The 24,314-nt window shown below is 40.3% G+C and overlaps 1 protein-coding gene across 1 annotated transcript in view; it reads left to right on the plus strand.

Moving 5' to 3' along the window:
- The first annotated feature begins 4,652 nt into the window (after nt 1–4,652).
- PTPN20 (protein tyrosine phosphatase non-receptor type 20) overlaps nt 4,653–24,314 on the plus strand; it is a 65,067-nt gene continuing 45,405 nt past the window's right edge. Inside the window, exons 1-3 of the mRNA XM_086381278.1 lie at nt 4,653–4,753; nt 5,040–5,120; nt 14,821–14,934. Coding sequence (XP_086237404.1) covers nt 5,114–5,120; nt 14,821–14,934 — 121 coding nt within the window. The 5' untranslated portion in view covers nt 4,653–4,753; nt 5,040–5,113. The remainder of the gene's footprint in view (nt 4,754–5,039; nt 5,121–14,820; nt 14,935–24,314) is intronic.

The raw sequence follows: 24,314 nt of genomic DNA on the forward strand, positions 1-24,314 counted from the left end.
AAATATAAATGTAAAGCCGTGAGAATTTTAGAAGAATAAAAGGAAAGGATTGGGTTCTCGTGTTGTTGTGCTGCATGCATACTCAGTCGTGTCCAACTCTTTGCGAGTTCATGGCCTGCAGCCCTCCAGTTTCCTCCGTCCATAGGATTCTCCAGGCAAGAGTACTGGAGTGGTTGCCATTTTCTCCTCCAGGTATCTGACCTGGTATACCTCTGACCCAGGTATCAAACCTGGATCCCTTGTGTCTCCTGAATTGGCAGGCAGATTCTTTACCACTGTGCCACCTGGGAAACCCTGGATTGGGTTCTAGGGCTAGGCAATGAGTTCTTACACTTGACATCAAAATCACAGTCCATAAAAGGAAAAATGAAAAATCTATCCTTTTATCTGTGAAAGTTTCTATTATGAGGATGAAAAGACAAACTGTAAACTGGGAGAAATTATTTGCAAGCTATGTATCCAACAAAAGACTAGTATCTAGAATGTAACTCTCAAAAGTTAACAGTATAATATAAAAAATCCAATTAGAAAATAGCAAATGAACAGATAGTTCACTGAAGATTATATATAAATGACAAGGAAGCATATGAAAAGATGTTAAATCTCATTAGTGATTAGAGAAATGCAAAGTCAAACCACAGATATCTTTATACACCTATCAGAATGGTTGAATAAAAAATAATTACAATATCAAATGCTGGTGAAGATATGGATAAACTGGGCATTCATACATTGCTGGTGGAAATATAAAATTATACAGTCACTCTGGAAGACTGACAATTCCTTATAAAAACACGAATATGCAATTTCCATAGGACTCGGCAACTGCACATTAGGCATTTATCTCAGAGAAATGGAAACATATTCACACAAAATCGTGTACATGAATGTTTATAGCAACTTTATTTGTAAGAGCCAAAAACTGCAAATAATCTGGATGCCCTTCAAGCAGGTCAATGGTTAAACAAACTTTTGTACATTCACACCAAGAGGAGTAAACTATTGGTTCATGCTTGGATGCATCTCCAGGGAATTATGCTGGAAAAAAAGTCAATCGCAAAAGTTTTCACAGCATGATTCCATTTATATAGTATTCTTAAAGTGACAAAGTTATAGAAATGGGGAATAGATTTGTGGTTACTCTAGATTTAGGAGGAAGTGGGGAGGAGGGGCAGGTAGGAGGGAAGTGGGTGTGCTTATAAAGGGGCGCCATTCTGATGGTGATAGAGTGTTTCGTATCTTGACTGTGGTGGTGGATACACGAACCTACTCCCATGATAAAATTATGTAGAGCTTTTTCAAAAAATTGAAACACAGCTGATGTACAGTATTATGTATGTAAATTTTAAGTTTTATAGAACTTAAAATACACACATAAAAATGAGTACAAGTAAAACAAAAGAAATCTGAACAACAGGATGGATCCATCAATGTCAATATCCTGGTTGTGATGTCCTGCTGGTTTTGTAAGATGCTACCACTGGGGCAAGCTGAGTGAAGAGTAAGGAGATCATCTGTTTCATATAACTGCATGTGAATCTACAATAATCTCAAAATAAAAAAGTTTAATTTTGAAAAGTGGTCTTCTTTACTCTGCTTCAACCATGCCATGACTGCTCATGTATTGGCAGGGCGTGTTCTATAGGAAGTTTCAGAATGACCTGAAGGCGGCCCTTTCTTCATTTGAAAAGAGGGAGGGCGTTATAAACAACTGGCGAATGGCAACATTACCCAAGACCCAGAGCTGCCATTGGAGGTATCTCAAAAAGGAATTCTTGGGGAAATTCTTAGGGAAAGCCCAGGATTTTCTCAGGACAAACAGTCAGCAGAGGGCCCTGTGTTGGATTCCAGATGCAGAGGTGTCAGATGCTGGGTCTGGAGGGTAGAATGTGGGTGTGAATTTGGGTAAGAAAGGAGAAACTGAAGTGCCCATTTCCCATGCCAATTTCTAGCCCAAAGCAGTTCTGGCCTCAAGATAGAGAGAGCCCAGGAGTTAGATAAGAAGTCAGAAGGAGTCTTTCACTGAAAAGGACTATTCTGGGGGCTCAAAGTTAGACCTGCCCAAGGTTTTATATGCAAGACCCCACGGGGAAAAATGCATCTGAGCACTGAGTTCGAAAGACATTAGAAAGGAACAAAGAAGTTGCCTTCTGCATGCACCCTATTCTGTCCAGCTAATAAGATGCAGTAAGATGGCAACATCTGGATTTTTGCTGCAAAGCACAGGGCTTGGCACAGACCAAGAAGACCAAATACATGAGGCCTGAAAGGCATGTGTCCAGCTCCTCTCTTAGAATTTGGCAGTGTTTGCAATTCACTTCCTGCCACATCGTTATTTGACTCTTAATAAGCAGAGCTGGAAGTAGAAGGCAGGGCATTGTGGCAGGCTCCCCCGCCAACTTAGCAACTCTCCCATCATAGCCTAAGGACTCTCTCCTTAGGCTTGTGTGTGTGTGCAAGCAGAGCGGTAGACTGTTGCTCTGCAAATGGGTGAGCAACCAACTTAATGGATCGATCAATTAATATTTATGGGGCATTGACCATGTGCCAGGCCCAGGAACTAGGCAGCTGGGAATCCAGAACGAGGTAAGTGCATGTTCTTCGGCTTTTTAAATAAACTAGTGTTCAGCTTCCACTGGGATTTTTATTGGCCTTGTACTTTCCACAATTTATTTTTATAGAGTCTTTTATGTGAAGTATCTCAAGACTGAACAGAGAGATAGAAACACACAGAAAAGGCCCGCAGCTTCTTCCAAGCTCACAGTCCCCATTGACTCACACTTGGTGGTGCTGGGTGTGAAGAGCACCATCCAAAAATAAACCAGGCTGTAAAGTAGAGGTCTGTACCACTGGGAGCCTGTGGAAGGGCAGTGTGGCTGAAATGATTTGTTTTTTTGGTCAGCATTGCTTGTTCTTAATTATCTGCTCTTCCCTGGCCCCAAGAAAGGTTTAGAAAACCCTGAACTTGAACACGGGCCTTAGGGACTGTGAAGACATGACTTTGGGTCCTGAGGTTCTGGGTGCAAGCTGTTTACTGGAATCTGGGAGGCCCTCAAGGGTCCTTTCTGACTGTGTCTGGAGACTCACAGCTTGAGATGAGTGGCCATTTGGGCAGTAAATTCTTGCACTTGAAAGGAGCAGATGGGTCTTAGCTCAGGGGAGAGCAGAGTATGCCTGGCTCTCAGAGTTCATCCTGAGGGAGTCTGGGTGCTCAGACCAGGGTCAGGAAGGCAGACGGAGGTTCCAGAATCTGCATCACCTCTGTGCTGCTCACTGCTGCTACACTAGTTGAGCTTCTGAGGGATCCACAATGGACCTGGAACTGAGCAGGGTATGAAAAGATGGTATCTGGGGGCAGCAGGGAGGGGACAACCAAGCTGTTGCTCTGCAATTGTCCACGGAGTTGGACAACCAACTCCTCAGTCAGGCTAGAAAGGGGACCTCTCAGTAGCAAAGGAGGAACTTAAATCTTGGCCTGCCAGACTCCTTGTAATACTTGTGATAGCAAGACTGCCAAAGAATGACAGACATTTTGATGAAAAACTAACTTTATAATTCTTCAAATTTTTCACTGGTGAAAACAGAAGCAGCCTCTTGGGTATGTAACCACTGGGAATAGGATATGGTTTAAGAGAAAGCTGAGGGACAGGATGAGACCTCAGGGACCACTTCCACCAAGTGTTCATTCAGTCTCCATTCAGTGATTTCCCTATGCCATGCGTGACACTTCTCTAATATGTAGGAACACATCAATAGAACATTCTGATTCATCTGTGCTGCTCAGATTTGTGAAACAGTGATGGTGCGCAGACTTTTGGCATTAGACACTAGGAGAAACAACAGAAACACCAACAGGAGCCCATCTTTTAAGGAGGAATCCTATCCTGAGATTGGAGGGATGGCCAGGTCTCTGGTGGAGAGTAGGCAGCTGTTGTGACTCACCAAGCAGGAAATTGACCCCTATGCCGGGACAGAGGGTGACCGGTTTTGCTCAGTTCCAGCTCAGTTCAGTTATATGGCTCCCTTGGATCAGGCTGTGGGCTAAGTGAGGCAGGTCTCATCATGCCTTAAGGAACTAGGTTCACCGGAGTGGCTCTGGTCAGGACCAAATGAAGAGAGGTGCTCTTGTTAGGATAAAACAATTCCGGCTTGTAGTACTGAGACAATGTCTATACGTTGAATTCCCCCTACACTGACCACCCTAGCTGAAACTGTCTCACTCGACTTAGCAGCTAAATGACCTCGCATTCTGGCACAGGCTAGTGACTTCTTTTCCAATAGTCTATCCTGTCGGAAGTGCCTAAACACTACCTTCCTTATCCTGACACTGCAAACCAGCACCCTATCCTGGCTCCTCTGCAACTCAGTAGGAAACTTAGGGGCAGGTGTGAACCAGGCGGTCACCCCCAGAGAACACAGTCCTCAGTGGTTCAGTGGATGTGGGCATAGTTCAGAGAGTTGCTGGCATTGGGAAGGAGCATACACAGGGGAGCAGACCAGGGACCACAGGAAATCCACCACCAGGTCCGCGGTGATCGCGGCAGTGCTTCGGAAGGCCAGCAGAGGGAAGCACTGCTGCAGAGGCTCTAGAGCAGGGCGAGGCTCCGCGCGCAGGCCCACGGGAACCTCCAGGATTGGATGGCACCGATCTCGCCCGGCCGGAGAGCTCCCGCGTGAACCCAACTGGCTAGGGAGGGGGCTGGAGGCTGGCGGGCGGGGCGGTTGGGGCCAGGCTGGGCGGGGTATGATCCAGGTGAGGACAGGTAGTGGGGGCCAGGTGGAACATGGGGGAGGGCAGAGGGGCTGCTGCACAGGAGCGTGAGAGGGCTGACTTGGGTCCAGCCAATGGTCTTGAGAGGAAGATGCCACTGGTGCCCACTGAAGAGTGGACTGTGGCCCCAGAGAGGTCTTTGGGCTGGATTCGGGCAGGCCCTGGGCAAAGTGAGGTCAGAGTCCGCTGAATCCTTGGGGGAAGATAGCCTGGGCAGTGTGATGCCCAGCTGTGCTGTGACATGTGTCATGGGTCCTGTGTGTCACAGGTTTGGGGCAGGAGTCACGTTGGTTCTGTGGTAAAGAAAGGCGTTGAACTCTCGCTGACGAGCATGGAACTGCTATGATTGGTAAGAAGCCATAATCGGGTCTTATGACACAGTTTCTGCTCCCTGGGCTGGGCAGGTTTGGAGGCCAAGAGCTCCATTCTCACTCAAGGACTAGTGAGGCTTGTAGGACTTAGAAACAGAGCATTAATTCATGATTAATTCCAAGGTATTTTTGAACACCTCCTGTGTGCTAGGACTTGCCTTCATAGAATTATATTCCAGGTGGGAGAGAGCCACTCAAGGCTGAGTTTTGGGCTTTTGCCTTGCCTACTTTTGCCTTGCTATTTAATGAGATGGGAGAATGCTGTAGGTGGATGGAATCAAAGATTGTTTTGAATATATTATGTTGAGACTCCTAATAGGTTTTCCCCCAACATACAACATAGGAACAATATACTTGGAAAGAATTTTACAGTGAATTTTACATTGAATATGCTTACCACCTAGACCCTACTATTAATATTTAGCTATGCTTGTTTTTCATCTCTCCATCACTCTATCTGTCAATCACCTGGTATATTTTTTTTTTTCATTGTGGTAAAACATATGTAATGTAAACCACCTAGTCAACTTTTAAGGTGGTATGTCAAATATGCCATTGGAAATTTGAGTCTAAAGTCCTAGGGGATTTTAGGGCTAGAATCGGTCTTTGGAATCATTACCACGTAGGTGGGATTTAAATTAAAGGACTAGGTGAGACCACCTAGGTTGGGAGTGTACATAGAGAAGAGGAAGGGAAGCCGGAGGGAGATGGTGGCCATCCACGGTGAATATGCAAGAATAGTTTGGCACTTAAGAGGATTTTCATCATTTTAAGAAGAAAAACTTTGGTAGAATAGAGGGGTCTTAAAGTCAAGTGGAATTTTCTTTTAAGATAAGGGAAACTAGAATATGTTTATGTGCTGCTGCTGCTAAGTTGCTTCAGTCATGTCCAACTCTGTGCGACCCCATGGACTCAGCCTACCAGGCTTCTCCGTCCCTGGGATTATCCAGGCAAGAACACTGGAGTGGGTTGCCATTTCCTTCTCCAGTGCATGAAAGTGAAAAGTGAAAGTGAGGTCGCTCAGTCACATCCGACTCTTAGCGACCCCATAGACTGCAGCCCACCAGGCGCCCCCGTCCATGGGATTTTCCAGACAAGAGGACTGGAGTGGGGTGCCATTGCTTCTCCGTTTATGTGCTGCTGCTGCTGCTGCTAAGTCGCTTCAGTCGTGTCTGACTCTGTGTGAGCCCAGAGATGGCAGCCCACCAGGCTCCCCCGTCCCTGGGATTCTCCAGGCAGAACACTGGAGTGGGTTGCCATTTCCTTCTCCAATGCATGAAAGTGAAAAGTGAAAGTGAAGTCGCTCCGTCGTGTCCGACTCCTAGTGACCCCATGGACTGTAGCCCACCAGGCTCCTCCATCCATGGGATTTTCCAGGCAAGAGTACTGGAGTGGGGTGCCATTGCGTGGGATTGAATTCATAGAAAGGGGAACAGATGAGATGCAGATGAGAAAGGGGAACGTTTCAGGGGAAGTACTTGAATACCTCAGAGAGGAGACCCCAGTGCTGGTGAGCAGTTGGCTTTGAAATGAATAGGAAAATACATTCCATCATATCTAGAGGGGAAGCTGAGGAAAGTACAGATGCAGACAGGTGGTAGAGGCACAATCTATGAAGGCAGCCACCCGCTGAGAGTAAGGGCAGCAGGGGAGAGGAGAAGAGGCGTTAGGAGATACATGTGACGTAGCCCTTCTGGAGGGTGGGAAACTGAACTAAGGGAAATGGAATTGGATTGCTAGGCAGCACTGAGTGCCTGTTTGAGATGTGTATTCATGAACTTAAAAGTGAGATTAACCCAGTGGGGTTGTTGGCTTCCTGTGGGTGGGAAAAGTGTTGTGAAGATTAGGTGAGGTAATACATGGAAAACGTTTAGTATGGTCGCAAGCATATGGTGACTGTTACCTGTTTGAGTCCTTACTTTGTTTTTCTTTTGTTTATACAAATGTGACTGAGGAAAGCGACATTTACCACCGGAGGGGAATCTTCTGAATCTTCTCCCGTGACATATTCTCTAACCAACGTCCACCACAGTCTGCAGCTACTTGAAAGTCTAGCTCCTGGTGCGGTTACATTCATACAACTTGATACTTGAGCATGTTTTTCTAAAAACAGCCAAACTGTAGCAAATAGAGCTTTCCATTTCCAGACCAACTCATAACCTTGGACTGGAGGGGCTGGGGGTTTTCCTCAGTGACAGTGTAAGATTTTGTGAATGTCTATTATTACTTGTTTTATTGGCTCTGCTGTTAATGGGAATCCACAGATCTAAGATCAGCAGGGAAAATGTTCAGCCTCATAGGTTGTAATTTCTCCCTGACTGCTTGGGCTGTATTATGATACAGATAATAATAATGGCTGACCCTGACAGCGCTTAAAAGTGCCGGGCACTGTCTAGAAGCACATTATATGCATAGTCTTGTTGAATTGTCACCTCAACTCAACGAGGCGGGTACTATTATCATCTCTATTTTTCAGATGCAAAAGTAGGCTCAGAGGCGTTAAGTAACTTGCCCTAGGTACACATGGTCTGATATCTAGTTTCTGCTGCAGACTTCAACTTTTTTTTTTCCTAAGAACTTAGCCATCACTCATCTATACCATACTAGTGGAGTAGACAAGATAATGGACTGAAGCAGGTTGACTGGATTCAGAAACTGCTACCAATTAGCTATGTGACTTTGGGCAAAATATTTAACCTCTGTTCCTTTTTTTTGTTTTTATCCATGAAATAAGAATAATAATAATACCTATCTATAAGGTTCTTGTGAGGATCACATGAATTAATATACTTAATAAACTTAAATTAATGCCTGGTCGCGCAGCCATGGTGGTGTGTGTACTGACTGACACCCCTAAAATCATTTTCTGAAGTTTCTGCTGCTGGATTTAGGTTGAGCTTGGAAATGCTCTTAACTCAGGGATCATCTTTGTTTTCCCTACTTTTATGACCTCTCCGAGGGAAGCAAACATATCAGTTTTCTTCTCAGTGCAGAGAACAACTTGGATTTCATTCAGATTCATCTGACCAGTGATATTCATTTAATTTGTCCTGGCATTGCAATACTATTTAGAGGGAAATAAAGCTTGGGGAGTAATGTGATTCCATTTTGTCCTCACCAGATCAGCAGCCTCTCACAGGGGTTTGGTTAGAAAGGACAGTGGACTATATAGCTAGTGCTGGGCACAGTGTGTGGTAAATGATTGGGTCAAGGGGCATCACAGGAACATGTTCTGAAAAGATCTGTAAAATCAAGACCTACTGTGATGTGTCACTTCATCTGCTGACTAAGAGCCACTGAGCAGGCTTGGCACAGGAGGCCAGTGAAAGTCCTAAAGGATGTTTTCTGGTGGACAACAGGGAGACTGAATGCATGGCATAAAGTAAAGGTTCCCAGTGGGTCTGCACCAGAATAATTGGGGGAGTTTTATGAAGCTTTGCAAAATGATAGGCTTTACATCCACAGATTCTGAATCAGTAAGTCATGATGGGGTTCTGGACTCAATCTGTTTTTTAAGAGCTCCCTGAATGATTCTTATGTGCAGTTAGCATGGGATATCATTAATGCAAATCAGTGCTTTTCAGTCCTGTGTTTTAAAATCACTGTTGAGTTAAACTTTTTTAAAAATATTGATGTTCTAGACTCACCCCAGAGATTCTAAGTCAGTTGACTTGGGCCAAGTGATATTAAAAAAAAAAAAAAAAAGTCTTCTTAGGTAATTAACCTACAGCCAGGTTTGAGAATCACGTGGCTTCAGACATCATCTTATCAGGAGAGTAAAAAAGTTTGTATTTCTAAATGTGCCCAATGCAGATGTTCAATTTAATAATCAAGTAAGAAAGAAAAATACGAATTGATGATTGTTGTTCTGTTGCTGCGTTGTGTCTGACTCTTTGAGACCTCATGGACCGCGGCCCACTAGGTTTCCCTGTGTTTCACCATCTCCCGGAGTTTGCTAAAATTCACATCCATTGAGTCGGCGATGCCATCGCACCACCGCATCCTCTGTTGCCCCTTCTCCTCCTGCCCTCAGTGTTTCCCAGCAACATGGTCTTTTCTAATGAGTTGACTCTTCACATCAGGTAGTCAAAGTATTGGAACTTCAGCTTCAGCATCAATCCTTCCAAAAATTATTCAGGGTTGATTTCCTTTAGGATTGACTGGTTTGATCTCCTTGCAGTCCAAGGAACTCTCAAGAGTCTTCTTTAGCACCACAGTTTGAAAGCAACAATTCTTCAGCGCTCAACCTTCTTTATGGTCTAACTTTCACATCCATATATGACTGCTGGAAAAACCGTAGCTTTGACTATATGAACCTTTGTTGCCAAATGATGTTAACTGCTTTTTAATATGCTGCTTAGGTTTTTCATAGTTTTTCTTCTAAGGAGCAAGTGCCTTTAACTTCATGGCTTCAGGCACTGTCTGAAATAAGTTAATGATTGAATTAGTATTTATCACCAGGCAGTGAAGATTTCATCAAGTTTTCCCTGGGGAGGAGAATTATCATTTACTGAGAACTTTATCTGTAGTCTTAGTTTTAGACAGTGACTCCGGGAAGTGTGTATTATTTCCACTTTGTAGGTGAGAATTTTGGGGCAAAGGGAAGTTAAGTGACTTGTCCCAGATTTACACCCAGATGCAGGCAGCTCTGTGGTTTAGGCTCCGTTTCCTCAGTGGTTCCCAACTTGATCTGGTGTAGGGATCGGCACTTTGCAAAGCTCTCCAGGTAATTCTGACACGCAGCTGAAGTTAACGGCCTCTGCATGGAGCCTTCTGGTGGTCTGCATTCATCTTCTTTTATAACAGCATGTCGTCCTCTGTAGGGTACAGTCTAACAGCATGTCGTCCTCTGTAGGGTACAGTCTAACTGCATGTCGTCCTCTGTGCTCTGTGACTGGCTCCTTCCCCCACACGTTCACTTATCTTAGTGTCCTTTCTTTTCTTTCCTGCCTCTTAATAAATATGTTTTGAGTGCCCAGTTTGTGCCATCTTTCTTGGTGCGGAGATGACAAAAATGGTAACAAGACTGACCAAGTCACCAGCCTCATGGTCCTTATATTGACTGAGATACACAGTAAACATATAAGCAGATAAATTTTGACTTATTCCATACATACGTAAGCAAATTTTAAGGTAATGACAGGTGCTTCTAAGGAAAATAAACAGGGTAATAAGTGATCCAGGCAGCAGTAATGAGCATTCCAGTTGCTTCACATTGTTGCCAAAACTACTTTATATTGTTTTGTGTGCATATGTTTCATTTCAGCCATTCTAAAAATAGGTATGTGGTGATATCTTAGTATTGTTTTCTTTTGCATTTTTCTGTTGGCCAATGGTGATGAGCATCTTTTCATCTGTTTGTGTACCATTTGTGTTTTTACTTTGTAAAAAAAATTTATTTTTTTGAAATTTTTTGCCCATTTGAAAAAACATTGTGTTGATTTTCTTTTTGAGTTGTAAAACTTCTTATATGTTTGGGATATGTTCTTTTTCTAAAATTCCCCTCTTTTCTTTCCAACCCCTTTACTAGAATTGCCTTTAACATCTGTATTTATATATTTTAATTTTAAAAAATTAAATTCTTTTTTTTTTTGACCATGCCACACAACATGTATGACCTGGTTCCCTGACAAGGAATTGAACCCGGGTGCCCTGCACTGGGAGCTGGAGTCTTAGCCACTGCACTACCAGGGAAATCCCTAACATTTGCATTTGCGTCAATAGTGTTTTTAAGGCAATCGAAGTTCTTTCTGTACCTCAGAACTCTTCCATCTTCTACCCATTACCTAATTCCACATTTTTAGGTAATTATTACATCAGCACAACATTCTGGTGCCAGAATATATATTAGTTTCCTAGGTTTTCCATAACAGAATTCTACAAACTGGATGATTTAAAAAAAGAAAAATACATTCTTTCACATTTGGAGGCAAAATTCTGAAATTAAGTTGTCAGCAAGCCTTGCTGGCTTTAAAGTCTCTATAAGAGAATCTTTCCTTGCCTCCCTCTTTTCATGATTGCCAGTAATCTTTGAGTTCCTTGGTTTGTAGACATTTGACTCCAATTTTTGCCTCTGTTATCACATGGATTTCTTCCTCTGTATCTGTGTCCAAATTTCACTCGTCTTTTAAGGATATCAGTCATTGGGTTAGAAACTCATCCTCACCTGGGTATACCTGGAAATGCCCTATAAATTCACATTCATGGAGACTGGAGGTTAGGACTTTAAAATAGCTCTTTAAAGGACACAGTCACATAGGAGAAATCCAGATGACCTTGGTTTTGGCAATGAATTTTTTAGACACAAGACCAAAAGAAAGAAGAAAAAACTTACAGACTGGACTTTATTAAAATTAAAAATTTCTGTGAAAGATATTGTTAAGAAAATAAAGACAAGTTGTACACTAGGAGAGAATGTTTGCAAAACACATATCTGATAAAGGCCTTATCATAGAGTTGGAATCATACAGCCAATCTGGAATCATACCTTTTCAGACTGGCTTTTTTCCCAGAGCAACATTCACTTAAGATTCCTCCATATCTATTTCTGGCTAGATAGCTTATTTCTTTTTATCATTGAATAATATTTCATTGTGGATATACCATAGTTTATCCATTCCACTGTTGAATCACATCTTGATTACTTCCAGTTTTTGCTGATTATGAATAAACCAACTACATTCATTTGAATGCATGTTTTTGTGTGGACATAGTTGCAGATCAGTTGGGTAAATACCTAGGAGAACAATTCTGATAGTTAGCTCTTAACCTCTTATTGTAGTTTTATTTTGCAGTTCTCTAGGGGTGATGGACAGGGAGGCCTGGCATGCTGCCATTCATGGGGTCTCAAAGAGTCAGACACGACTGAGCAACTGAACTGAACTGAACTGAGTGACATATGCTGTTGAGCGTCTTTTCATATGCTGGTTTGCCATTTGTACCTTTTTTTTTTTTGGCCATACCGAGTGTCATATGGGGTCTTAGTTTCCTGACTGGGGGTCGAACCCGTGCCCCCTGAAGTGGAAGCGTGGACTCTTAACCACTGGACTGCCAGGGAATTCCCTGCCATCTGTACGTATTCTTGGGTAGAGTGTCAGTTTTGCTTTTTTCCCTATTTTAGAATTGGTTTGTTTTCTTATTGATTTTTACAAAAATACTTATTTATTTATCCCACTCCTGGGCATGTATCTGGAGAAAACTTTTAATTTGAAAAGATACATGCATATCAGTGTTCATAGCAGCATTATTTACAATAGCCAAGACATGGAAGCACCTAAGTGTCCACTGACGGATGAATGGGTAAGGAAGATACGGTAAACATAAACAGTGGGCTGCTGTCCAGCCATAAGAAAGGACGAAATAATGCCATCTGCAGCAACATGGATGGACCCGGAGATTGTCACGTTAAGTCAAAGAAAAATACATGATGTCACTTGTCTGTATCACGTTAAGTCAGACAAAGAAAAATGCATAATGTCACTTGTCTGTGGGATCTAAGATACACAGATGAACTTATTTATAAGCAGAAACAGACTCACAGACGTAGACAACAAATTTACGGTTACCAAAGGCGGAAGGGGGCGAGGCAGGGATAAATTAGGAGTCTAAGATTAACAGATGCAAACCACTATATATAAAATGGGCTTCCCTGGGCGCTCAGATGGTAAAGAATCTGCCTGTAGTGTGGGACACCTGGGTTCATTCCCTGGGGTGGGAAGATCTCCTGGAGGAGGGCATGGCATCCTGCTCCAGTATTCTTGCCTGGAGAATCCCCACGGACAGAGGAGCTTGGTAAGCTACAGTCCATGGGGTTGCAAAGAGTGTGACACGACTGAGCGACTGAGCACAGTGCAGTGTTTATAAAATAGATAAGCAACAAGCTTCTATGGTATAGCACAGAAAACTATACTCAAACCCTGTAAGAAGCTGAAATGGAAAATACTCTGTGTGTGTGTGTTTATAATTGACTCACTTTGGTGTACACCAGAAACTAACACAATGTTGTAAACCAACTATACTTCAAAAACTTTTATAAAGATTGTATCGTTTAAAATATTTTTGGTCATATATTTGGGAGGCAGAAGCTTGGGCATCGTTCTTGGTGGGTTTCATTTAACAATAAATGTTTGACTTTTCAGTGTTATTTCCAGAGGAGGCTCATCACTTATGTCCAGCACCTCAGTACCAGTCACAAGGCCACTGCTGTCCTTGTATTATTTTTTTGGCCTTATGGCATGTGAGATCTTAGTTCCCTGACCAGGAATCAAACCCACGTCTGCTGCTTTAGAAATGTAGAGTCTTAACCACTGAACTTCTAGGGAAGTCCTGATGTCTTTTTAAAAAGAAGAAACCTACCCACCCCCCGCCCCCTTCATAAAAGTAGAAGTTTCAAAAAATTTAAAATGTATCTCATTAAAATTTGAAATGAAACCGTGTTAAGGATTTTATTCAATTTATTTATTAGTGAAGCAGCCTGGAACGTGGCAAAGGTGGTTCTGAGAACATTTCGAGGGTCTAGGTTTTAATACGTATTTTGAACAAATGTTAGAGGAAGATTGCTAGGTCAGATTTTAAAAGCCTGGTCTATGTCCAACAGGGCGATAAATTATAATCTTTGGTATTATCTTTCTTTATCCAGACGGAAATTATTTGTATCCCTACAGGATGAAGATTTATAGGTTAACATGTATTCTTACTAAGTCTAGGACTTTTAATCAACAGTAAATAATGAATTGTACAAAGTACAATCCCTTTATATTATTAAATAATCCTTGGAGGGCCTTTTAAACACCATTCTCATATAACGTTGGAAGGACATGCCACCTATGATTTTGCCTTACTTCCATGTTTTAAATAATCATTCTTAACATACTGTATCATAAAGTTTTAAAATATATGTTTCAAAATAATAACTTTTAGGTTCAGTTATAGTAACCTTATTTCTGTAGTGGAATGGAAAGAATCTTCCTGCAGTGCAGAAGATAAGAGTTCAATCTCTGGGTTGGGAAGATCCCCTGGCTTAGGAAATGGCAACTCACTCTAGTATTCTACAGAGGAGCCTGGCAGGTTATGGTTCATGGGCTGGTAAAGAGTCAGACATGACTTAGCAACCAGCACTTTCACTTCATTTCATTGGCAAGTAAACTATAAGTCTCCAGACCAAAACAAAACAAAACAAATCCCTCTAAATTTTAACCAATAGGAACAATATGACATCATCTTACAGGCCTACCATGGCAAAGATCAGAAAAGAAAAAAATGTTTATCCTATGTGAGGGCTGTTTTATAGGTTGAAAATGAACTCCTTGAAGACAGGCTCTGAACTTAATTTTTATCCTTCAATAATGAGTCCCCAGCACCTAATTCAGAATAAGTTTGGCATAAAAGAATTAATGCACTGAATCAGTTCAGTTCAGTCATTCAGTCGTGTCCGACTCTTTGCGCCCCCATGGGCGGCAGCACGCCAGGCTTCCCTGTCCATCACCAACTCCCGGAGCTCACTCAAACCCATGTCCATTGAGTCAGTGATGCCATCCAACCATCTCATCCTCTGTTGTCCCCTCCTCCTCCCGGCCTTCAATTTGCCGAATAACAGTGACTGAATAAATGAGTAATAATATGTTAAAACTGTGAGAACTCGAGTTGTCTAAAATTCCTTTACGTTGTATGTTTGACCAGGTGAAAAACAATTGTTTTCTCAGAACACAAGGCTCAGTACCTGGAGAAGCCTTTTACCCATCTCTTTTGGGAATGACGGCATGTCTTCGCCGGAAAATGCTACAGCAGCGTCTGGTAGGTTCTTACGCACTGTGCGCTGTGGCGGGTGCGGGAGCAGGAGAGTCAGGGCAGTGCTCCTCAGACTGCAAATACGTATGAACCACCTGTGAACGTGTTAACCTGCACATTCTGATTCACTGGGTCTGCGGTGGGGCCCAAGAGTCTGCATCTCTTAACAAGCCACCGTGCTGAGAATAGCAAAGATTAGACGCTTGTGTTTTACTCTGATTACATAATGTTTATTTCTGACTGTAGGTGTACTATATATGTATTACAGAAATACCTCTGTACTTTAGAAAGTATATAAAAGCACAGAAACACAAAGAAGAGGATTTTGTGTATAACACTAATGCAGTGTTTTGATTAGAGGCTGACTGTCCCCAGCCGACCCCTGTTGTCACTGTCGTGCATGCCTCACACGTTAGCAGCTTGCCATCAGTTTTCAACATTTCTTTTGTACCTTTTTCACTCCTTCCTTGTTCAGCTTAGCCTTTGGTTGCTCTTCTACGCTGCCGCCCTGTTATCGGTGTGGGTGTTGCTCCCTCCAGCTAGAGGTTTAAGCCAGAGCTCTACAAAGGGCGTTCCCTGCCAGGCTGCCGCTTTAGCCTTGCAGGTCTGACTCCACAAGTATTCTGGTCCTGTTTGCAATCTGAAAGGCCTGGAGGCCACTTGCTTTCTCATTGTGATATTACTTATCCATAACATGGGTGTCGTTTCCAGTTTTTGTTCGCTTTGATTATAAATACTATTATTGATCTATTAATAATGTTTATAGATTTTGTTCTTTCATTGAATTATTTCTTTAGGACGTGTGCTAGTCGCTTCAGTCGTGTCCAACTTTTTGCAGTCCCACGGATTGTAGCCTGTTAGGCTCCTTTGTCCATGGGATTCTCCAGGCAGAAATACTAGAGTGGGTCACCATGCCCGCCTCAAGGGGATCCTCCTGACCCAGGGATCGAACCTGCATCTCTTACGTCTCCTGCATAGGCAGGCGGGCTCTTTACCACTAGCGCCACCTGGGAAGCCCAATTTATTCTTTAGGATAAATTCTCCAGATGGGGATCCTTGAGCTAATGGATCTGAATTTTGTATTACTTTTTATTATTAGAAGAGTTTATATCACACTACCAGCAATATATTGGTTATACTGTAATCTCACCACATTTGGTGTTATCATAGCAAAAAGAATTGTGGTTAATTTACTTGTTTTGAAATGATGCCTTGAGCTTCCTTTAATTTACATTGCTGTGTTTACTGTCCAGGATTATTTATTTCCTTTTGTGTAACCGGATTTTTAAAAAAAATCTGCTTGATACTTTTCCCATTTTAAGCTAACTGTGCACTAACCATTCTATCAATTATCTTCTGACCTTCTATTTGAGAACCTGATGAAATTTAAATTTTAAAGGAATCTTTTAAATTATAATTTGACTCAGCTTCTTTCCTATTACATCCTACGCACTCCATGACTTTGTTTTAGCCTCTGGGCAAAGGACAAAAAACAGTATACAAAGAATATTTGTCATTAATTTTCTTAAGACACTTGCAAATTAATATGCAAGTGACTCAACTGGGTGTGCTTTCTTGAAAGAAATAAAAATAAAATTAGCAATTCTCATAGTTTATTGGTAGAACTTTTCAGATTCTGAATGTATTTTTCTATATTCAAAAAAACTACATTGTTATAGTAATTTATACTTTTATTCTTTATTGCCACTTAGTGAACTACCTCTTTTCTCAAGTAAAGATGATTCTTTGTAAAATTGAAAAGTTAAACATATGGATGAATTTAAAATCCAAAATAAGAGAGAGACGAAGCAAGAGCCAAACTACTTTCTTATTTTTAAAATTTTTATTGGAGTATAGCTGATTTACAATATTGTGTAGGTGTGCAGCAAAGTGCGTCAGTTATACGTATATCCATTCCTTTTTAGATTCTTTTCCCGTATGGGCCATTACATAGTACTGAGGGGTTCCCCATGCTGTACAGGAGGCCTTTATTAGTTATCTACTCTATATGTAGTGGTCTGTATGTGTCAGTCTCAGTCGTCCAATTCACCTCTTCCCCCACTCATCTCCAGGTAACCAGAAGTTTGTTTTCTACATGCTCTACTTCCGTCTTGTAGATAAGTTCACCTGTACCCTTTTTTTGATTCCACACATAAGCGATATCATATGATATCTGTCTTTGTCTCACCTCCCTCATATAAGGGCTTCTAGGTCCCTCCATGTTGCTACAAATGGCGTTATTTTGTCCTTTTTTATGGCCGGTAACAGACATCCTGCAATGTGAAGTCAAGTGGGCCTTAGGAAGCATCACTACGAACAAAGCTAGTGGAGGGGATGGAATTCCAGTGGAGCTATTCCAAATCCTGAAAGATGATGCTGTGAAACTGCTGCACTCAATATGCCAGCAAATTTGGAAAACTCAGCAGCAGCCACAGGACTGGAAAAGGTCAGTTTTCATTCCAATCCCAAAGAAAGGCAATGCCAAAGAATGCTCAAACTACTGCACAATTGCACTCATCTCACACGCTAGTAAAGTAATGCTCAAAATTCTCCAAGCCAGGCTTCAGCAATACGTGAACAGTGAACTTCCAGATGTTCAAGCTGGTTTTAGAAAAGGCAGAGGAACCAGAGATCCAATTGCCAACATCTGCTGGATCATGGAAAAAGCAAGAGATTCCAAAAAAACATCTGTTTCTGTTTTTTTGACTATGCCAAAGCCTTTGACTGTGTGGATCACAATAAACTGTGGAAAATTCTGAGAGATGGGAATACCAGACCACCTGACCTGCCTCTTGAGAAACCTGTATGCAGGTCAGGAAGCAACAGTTAGAACTGGACATGAAACAACAGACTGGTTCCAAACAGGAAAAGGAGTACATCAAGGCTGTATATTGTCACCCTGTTTATTTAACTTATATGCAGAGTACATCGTGAGAAACGCTGGGCTGGAAGAAGCACAAGCTGGAATCAAGATTGCCAGGAGAAATATCAATAACCTCAGATATGCAGATGACACCACCCTTACGGCAGAAAGTAAAGAGGAACTAAAGAGCCTCTTGATGCAAGTGAAAGAGGAGAGTGAAAAGATTGGCTTAAAGCTCAACATTCAGAAAACGAAGATCATGGCATCTGGTCCCATCACTTCATGGGAAATAGATGGGGAAACAGTGGAAACAGTGTCAGACTTTATTTTTTGGGGCTCTACAGTCACTGCAGATGGTGACTGCAGCCATGAAATTAAAAGATGCTTACTCCTTGGAAGGAAAGTTATGACCAACCTAGATAGCATATTCAAAAGCAGAGACATTACTTTGCCAACAAAGGTCCGTCTAATCAAGGCTATGGTTTTTCCAGTGGTCATGTATGGATATGAGAGTTGGACTGTGAAGAAAGCTGAGTGCCGAAGAATTGATGCTTTTGAACTGTGGTGTTGGAGAAGACTCTTGAGAGTCCCTTGGACTGCAAGGAGATCCAACCAGTCCATCCTAAAGGAGATCAGTCCTGGGTGTTCACTGGAAGGACTGATGCTAAAGCTGAAACTCCAGTACTTTGGACACCTCATGGGAAGAGTTGACTCATTGGAAAAGACTGATGCTGGGAGGGATTAGGGGCAGGAGGAGAAGGGGACGACAGAGGATGAGGTGGCTGGATGGCATCACCGACTCGACGGACATGAGTTTGAGTGAACTCCGGGAGTTGGTGATGGACAGGCAGGCCTGGCGTCCTGGGGTTCATGGGGTTGCAAAGAGTCGGACACGACTGAGTGACTGAACTGAACTGAATAAACGGTAATAGGATGTAATAAATATAATAAGATGTAAAAAGTGGTAATAAAGATGATAATACTCCATCTTATACATGTGCCACATCTTCTTTATCCATCCCTCTTTTGATGAATTTATTGTAGGTTGCTTCTATTGTATTGCTTTTAAACCACAGAAATCTTTCATTCAGTTCCTTTCGTAGATTTTCATTTGTTTTGATTATGCTTTAAACATATTACTTTATTTTTTTTAATTTTATTTTATTTTTAAACTTTACAATATTGTATTAGTTTTGCCAAATATCGAAATGAATCCACCACAGGTATACATGTGTTCCCTATCCTGAACCCTCCTCCCTCCTCCCTCCCCATACCATCCCTCTGGGTCGTCCCAGTGCACCAGCCCCAAGCATCCAGTATCGTGCATCGAACCTGGACTGGTGACTCGTTTCATACATGATATTATACACAAACATATTACTTTAAAAGACTTTGTTAATGCCAACATCTAGAACTCCTATATGTCTGTTTCTGTTATCTGTTATGTCTCTCATTTCAGTCTTGAGGATGTATTGGATGGATAGTAAGTGTGAAAATAGCAGGCTTGTTAAAAGGCAGTGGCAGTAATTAAGACAAATGGTGACAACTTGAACAATGGCAGTGGCATTAGAAGAGGAGAGCAATATTCAAGAGGTCAAAAAATAAGGCTGCTCCCATAGGTGGGAAGGGAGCAAGAAGCTTTACCTCCTAGAGGAGGGAGTAATATTAGTATATGTATATTATTTGGGGTTGCCTTATAAAGAAGATTTGTTTCTATTCCTCTACTTATTTACTTATTAATTTGCTTATATCAGTATCGGAGAAGGCAATGGCACCCCACTCCAGTACTCTTGCCTGGAAAATCCCATGGATGGAGGAGCCTGGTAGGCTGCAGTCCATGGGTCGCTAGGAGTCCGACACGACTGAGCGACTTCCCTTTCACTTTTCACTTTCATGCATTGGAGAAGGACATGGCAACCCACTCCAGTGTTCTTGCCTGGAGAATCCCAGGGACGGGGGAGCCTGGTGGGCTTCCGTCTATGGGGTTGCACAGAGTCGGACACAACTGAAGCGACTTAGCAGCAGCATATCAGTATGGACTCGTGCATATGTATTTTATAATTTATACTATAATCTAGTTATGTTATTTACTTTGTTCAAATTGTTCCAGTCTGGGCCCTTGGGAGCTCTTTCAGGTTGACTCCTGTGTCTCTTTGACATAACCCATCCTTTTGTTTTCTGAGTGTTTAATGACTTTATTTGTGTGATAAGATACTCCAGGCTTATCTTACGGTATCTGAAAGTTGTTGTCACATGCACTTTTGTCCTGTTTTCTGGTTGTGAATAAGTTTTGCAGCACTGAATCCCTCATGGGCAGAAGTGAAAGTCAGTTTCTTTATTAACTGATGGTGGACAGTTTTTCATACATTTATTAGTCTTTAATTCTTCTTCTTCTATGAATTGCTTGTTAATAATTATTCTAGACATTTTTTTCCATGTAACTGACCTCTGTAGCATTTGAAGCTCCTTCTTAGGTTTGAAGAGCTCACTGTTGTTTAAATCTGGATATGAGGCAATGGTGGCAGTGATATCCAATGTCAGGGGCTTTAGGGAGCTATGGTGCAATTTTAACATTCATTATCAGGAGTGTTAGACTTGTATCCCACAGCATTCAGAGGACCATATCTTATTGCTCAGTTTTTTTTTTTTTTTTTTTTTTCTAGTGGTTAAAGGAGTTTCCCAGAGGACATGAGGTAAATTTTCTCTATTCTCACATCAGTAATAGTTGGTTTCTCTTCTTATTGAATTTTAAGAATTCTTTATATATCCTAGATAAATTTTGTCATCAGTTATATCATTTTCCCCTAGTAAATGCTTATTTTTTGATACTATCTTTTAAATGAATATTCAAATATCAGTTTTTTCTTATATAAACTCTGCTTTCATGATTCCCAAATCTGTCTCTACTCTGAAATAATAAAAATAGTCTCTTTTATTTTGTATATTTTGATTTTTGATCTTATGCAGTGAGGAAGGGATATGATCTTTCTTTTATGGTAGGTAAACCAACTGTCCCAGCCTCATTTATTTTATTTTTCTGGTGTGCAGCCTATACTTTATTTTTTTATTTTTATTTTTTAATTTTAATTGGAGGCTAATTACTTTACAATATTGTAGTGGTTTTGCCATACATTCACATGAATCAGCCATGGGTGCATATGTGTTTCCTATCATGACCCTCCCTCCCACCTCCCTCCCCATCCTATCTCTCAGGATCATCCCAGTGCACCAGCCCTGAGCACCCTGCCTCATGCATGGATTTCTGTGTGTTAATTTTATATCCTGCAACTTTACTGTATTCATGGATTAGCTCTAGTAATTTTCTAGTGGAGTCTTTGGGGTTTTTCTATGTAGAGGACCATGTCATCTGCATACAGTGAGAGTTTTACTTCTTTTCCAATCTGGATTCCTTTTATTTCTTTTTCTGCTCTGATTGCTGTGGCCAAAACTTCCAAAACTATGTTGATGGAGTAGTGGTGAGAGTGGGCACCCTTGTCTTGTTCCTGACTTTAGGGGCAATGCTTTCAATTTTTCACCATTGAGGATAATGTTTCTGTGGGTTTTTCATATATAGCTTCTATTATGTGGAGGTATGTTCCTTCTATTCCTGCTTTCTGGAGAGCTTTTATCATAAATGGATGTTGAATTTTGTCAAAGGCTTTCTCTGCATCTATTGAGATAATCATACAGTTTTTATCTTTTAATTTGTTAATGTGGTGTATCACATTGATTGATTTGTGGATACTTAAGAATCCTTCATCCCTGAGATAAAGCCCACTTGGTCATGATGTATGATCTTTTTAATATGTTGTGGGATTCTGTTTGCTAGAATTTTGTTAAAGATTTTGCATCTATGTTCATCAGTGATATTGGCCTGTAGTTTCCTTTTTTTGTGGAATCTTTGTTTGGTTTTGGTATTAGGGTGATGGTGGCCTCAGAATGAGTTTGGAAGTTTACCTTCCTCTGCAATTTTCTGGAAAAGTTTGAGTAGGATAGGTGTTAGCTCTTCTCTAAATTTTTGGTAGAATTCAGCTGTGAAGCCATCTGGTCCTGGGCTTTTGTTTGTTGGAAGATTTCTGATTATGGTTTTGATTTCTGTGCTTGTGATGGGTCTGTTAAGATTTTCTATTTCTTCCTGTTTCAGTTTTGGAAAGTTACACTTCTCTAAGAATTTGTCCATTTCTTCCAGGTTGTCCATTTTATTGGCATGTAGTTGCCGCTAATAGTCTCTTATGACCCTTTGTATTCCTGTGTTGTCTGCATTTATTTTAGTACTTTCCCCACTCTAATCTGCACTGCCCTTGTTATCAGATGGCAGATGCTCTTACAGGCTCAGGACTGTTTTTGAATCTCAGTTCCTTTATACTGACCTGCTTTCCCATCCTTTCACCAATTCACACTGTTTTGATGACTTTAGTTTATAGTAAGTATTGCTGTCTTATAGGGCAAATACACCCAGTCTGTTCTCCTTTTCCAGAATTGTTTTCCTGTTCTTAGATTTCTGTTTCCTAGTTTGTTTACACACACACACACACACACACACACACACACGCAAATACCCCCCCACATCCTACTTGAATATTTATCAGATTTGCATTGAATCTGTGGTTTAATTTAAAGGGTACTTACCATTATTATGATAGGAGTTTTCATTTGTATGAAATATAGGTTATTCATTCTATTTTTGTAACTTTTAACAAAATTTTGCAATTTTCACTATACATTTTTGGTTTGGTCTATTTCTATTACCTTGTATTTTTATTGCTACTGTGAATGACACATTTTCCTTTGCAGTTGCAGTATCTGGTTGTTGGCCTATGAATGATCCTAATTTATTGATCTCATGTCAACTCTTTCGTCAGACTTTCTTATTATTACTAGTATTTGACCTTGGAGTCTCTTTAATTTTCTATGTAGACAATTACAGTATTTGCAGATAACAATTTACTTGCTTTTTCCCCAGTCATTATGTCTTTAATGTTAAATAAGTAGTAGGCTTTCTTATATTTTCTTTAAAACAATGAGAATGTGTCTAAAGTTTTGCCATTAAGGATAATGTTGGTTCAATATTTTGATTAGATAAACTTGTCTATAAATTAAAGAAGTTTTCTTCTGTTTCTACCTTGAAATACTATTGAATTTTTCATATGATTTTTTTATGTTCAGATGATAATAGGACTTCTGTCCTTTTTTTTGTTAATATGCCATTTTGCATTGACAGATTTTTGTGAAACTGAGCGTACTTTGAATTCTTGAGATAAATCTTCATCTGTGCATTTTTTCCACTGTATCATTTAGTCGTATTTTATTTAGGACTTTTGCAGCTATGTCCATTTTTGAATTTGACTTGTAATTTTCTTACTTGTATTTTACATGCATTGTTTTCATGTCAGGATTTGCTAACCTTTTAATATAAATGAAATATCAGTACTTAACATTTTTGTTAAAACAGTTTGCATAAGAAAAAGATTTTTGTTCATTGGAAATTTGGTAAAATGTCATCTGGGGATCTGTTTGGGTCCAGATTCCTTTTTCCTCCAGGGTGTGAGACATTTTATTATTGGTTTAACTTTCTAAATAGTTATACTATTCAGACTTTCTGTATGTTCTTGAGTAGATTTTGATAATTTATAATTTTATAAAAGTTTCCATTTAATCAAGTTTGTCTAATTGAATTTTCTTATTAGTTCTTAAAATGATAGTTGGATTTGTGATTGTACCTTTTTTTTTTTCATTTTTGCTATTATAAGGTGTAGTGAAACAAGTTTGTATATTTTTAAGCCTTTGATTTCAGAGAAACAACTTTTGATTTTGTTGATTATTCTTATTATGTTATGTTAGCTTATTTTCTATTTGTTATTTTTCTTTGTGATATCTTTCTGTTTTGCGAGATTTCCTCAGTTATTCTTGGCCTTTGTTATTGAATACAAAATACATTTTTTTCATTTCTTCTGTCTTTTAAAAACTGTTTTTCCAACTATACATTTCCCCTTTAAACACTTCCTTAGCCACTTCACATTAGTTTTAATATGTTGTGTTTCATTGATATTTCTTAATATATACTTAGAAAGTTAATTCATGTTATAGTTCATAATTTCTATTTGATTTCCTTTTTTGACACATTAAGAAATGCATTTTTCCATTTTACTGTACTTGTTTACTATGCTTTACTTTTTATTGTTGATTTTTTAATATGCTATGTTATAAATTTCTAAATCATAATGTTTAAGTTTACTGTGATATAAGAAACAGTACTCTGAGTGCTCACTTCTAAGATCAGAGAAAAATAACTCCCTTGGTTTCTATGAAAGATTCTGTGGAGTGAAATTAGCAGAGTAATTACCAAAAATCTTAACATAAAGCCAACAGTGGTGGGGATGATTCATATGACATTCTTCAATAAAGTCTAAAACAGCTTTCTATGTACACTAACATATTTCTGATTTATTATTAACAATACAAAATGTAAAAATAAGACTTACATAACACACTATTCTTTATCCAAGAAATAGACTCTGAAACA

This window comes from Bos grunniens, chromosome 28, assembly GCF_055505025.1.
Source record: "Bos grunniens cultivar Pamir isolate PY7600 chromosome 28, Bosgru_T2T1.0, whole genome shotgun sequence".
NCBI lineage: Eukaryota > Metazoa > Chordata > Mammalia > Artiodactyla > Bovidae > Bos > Bos grunniens.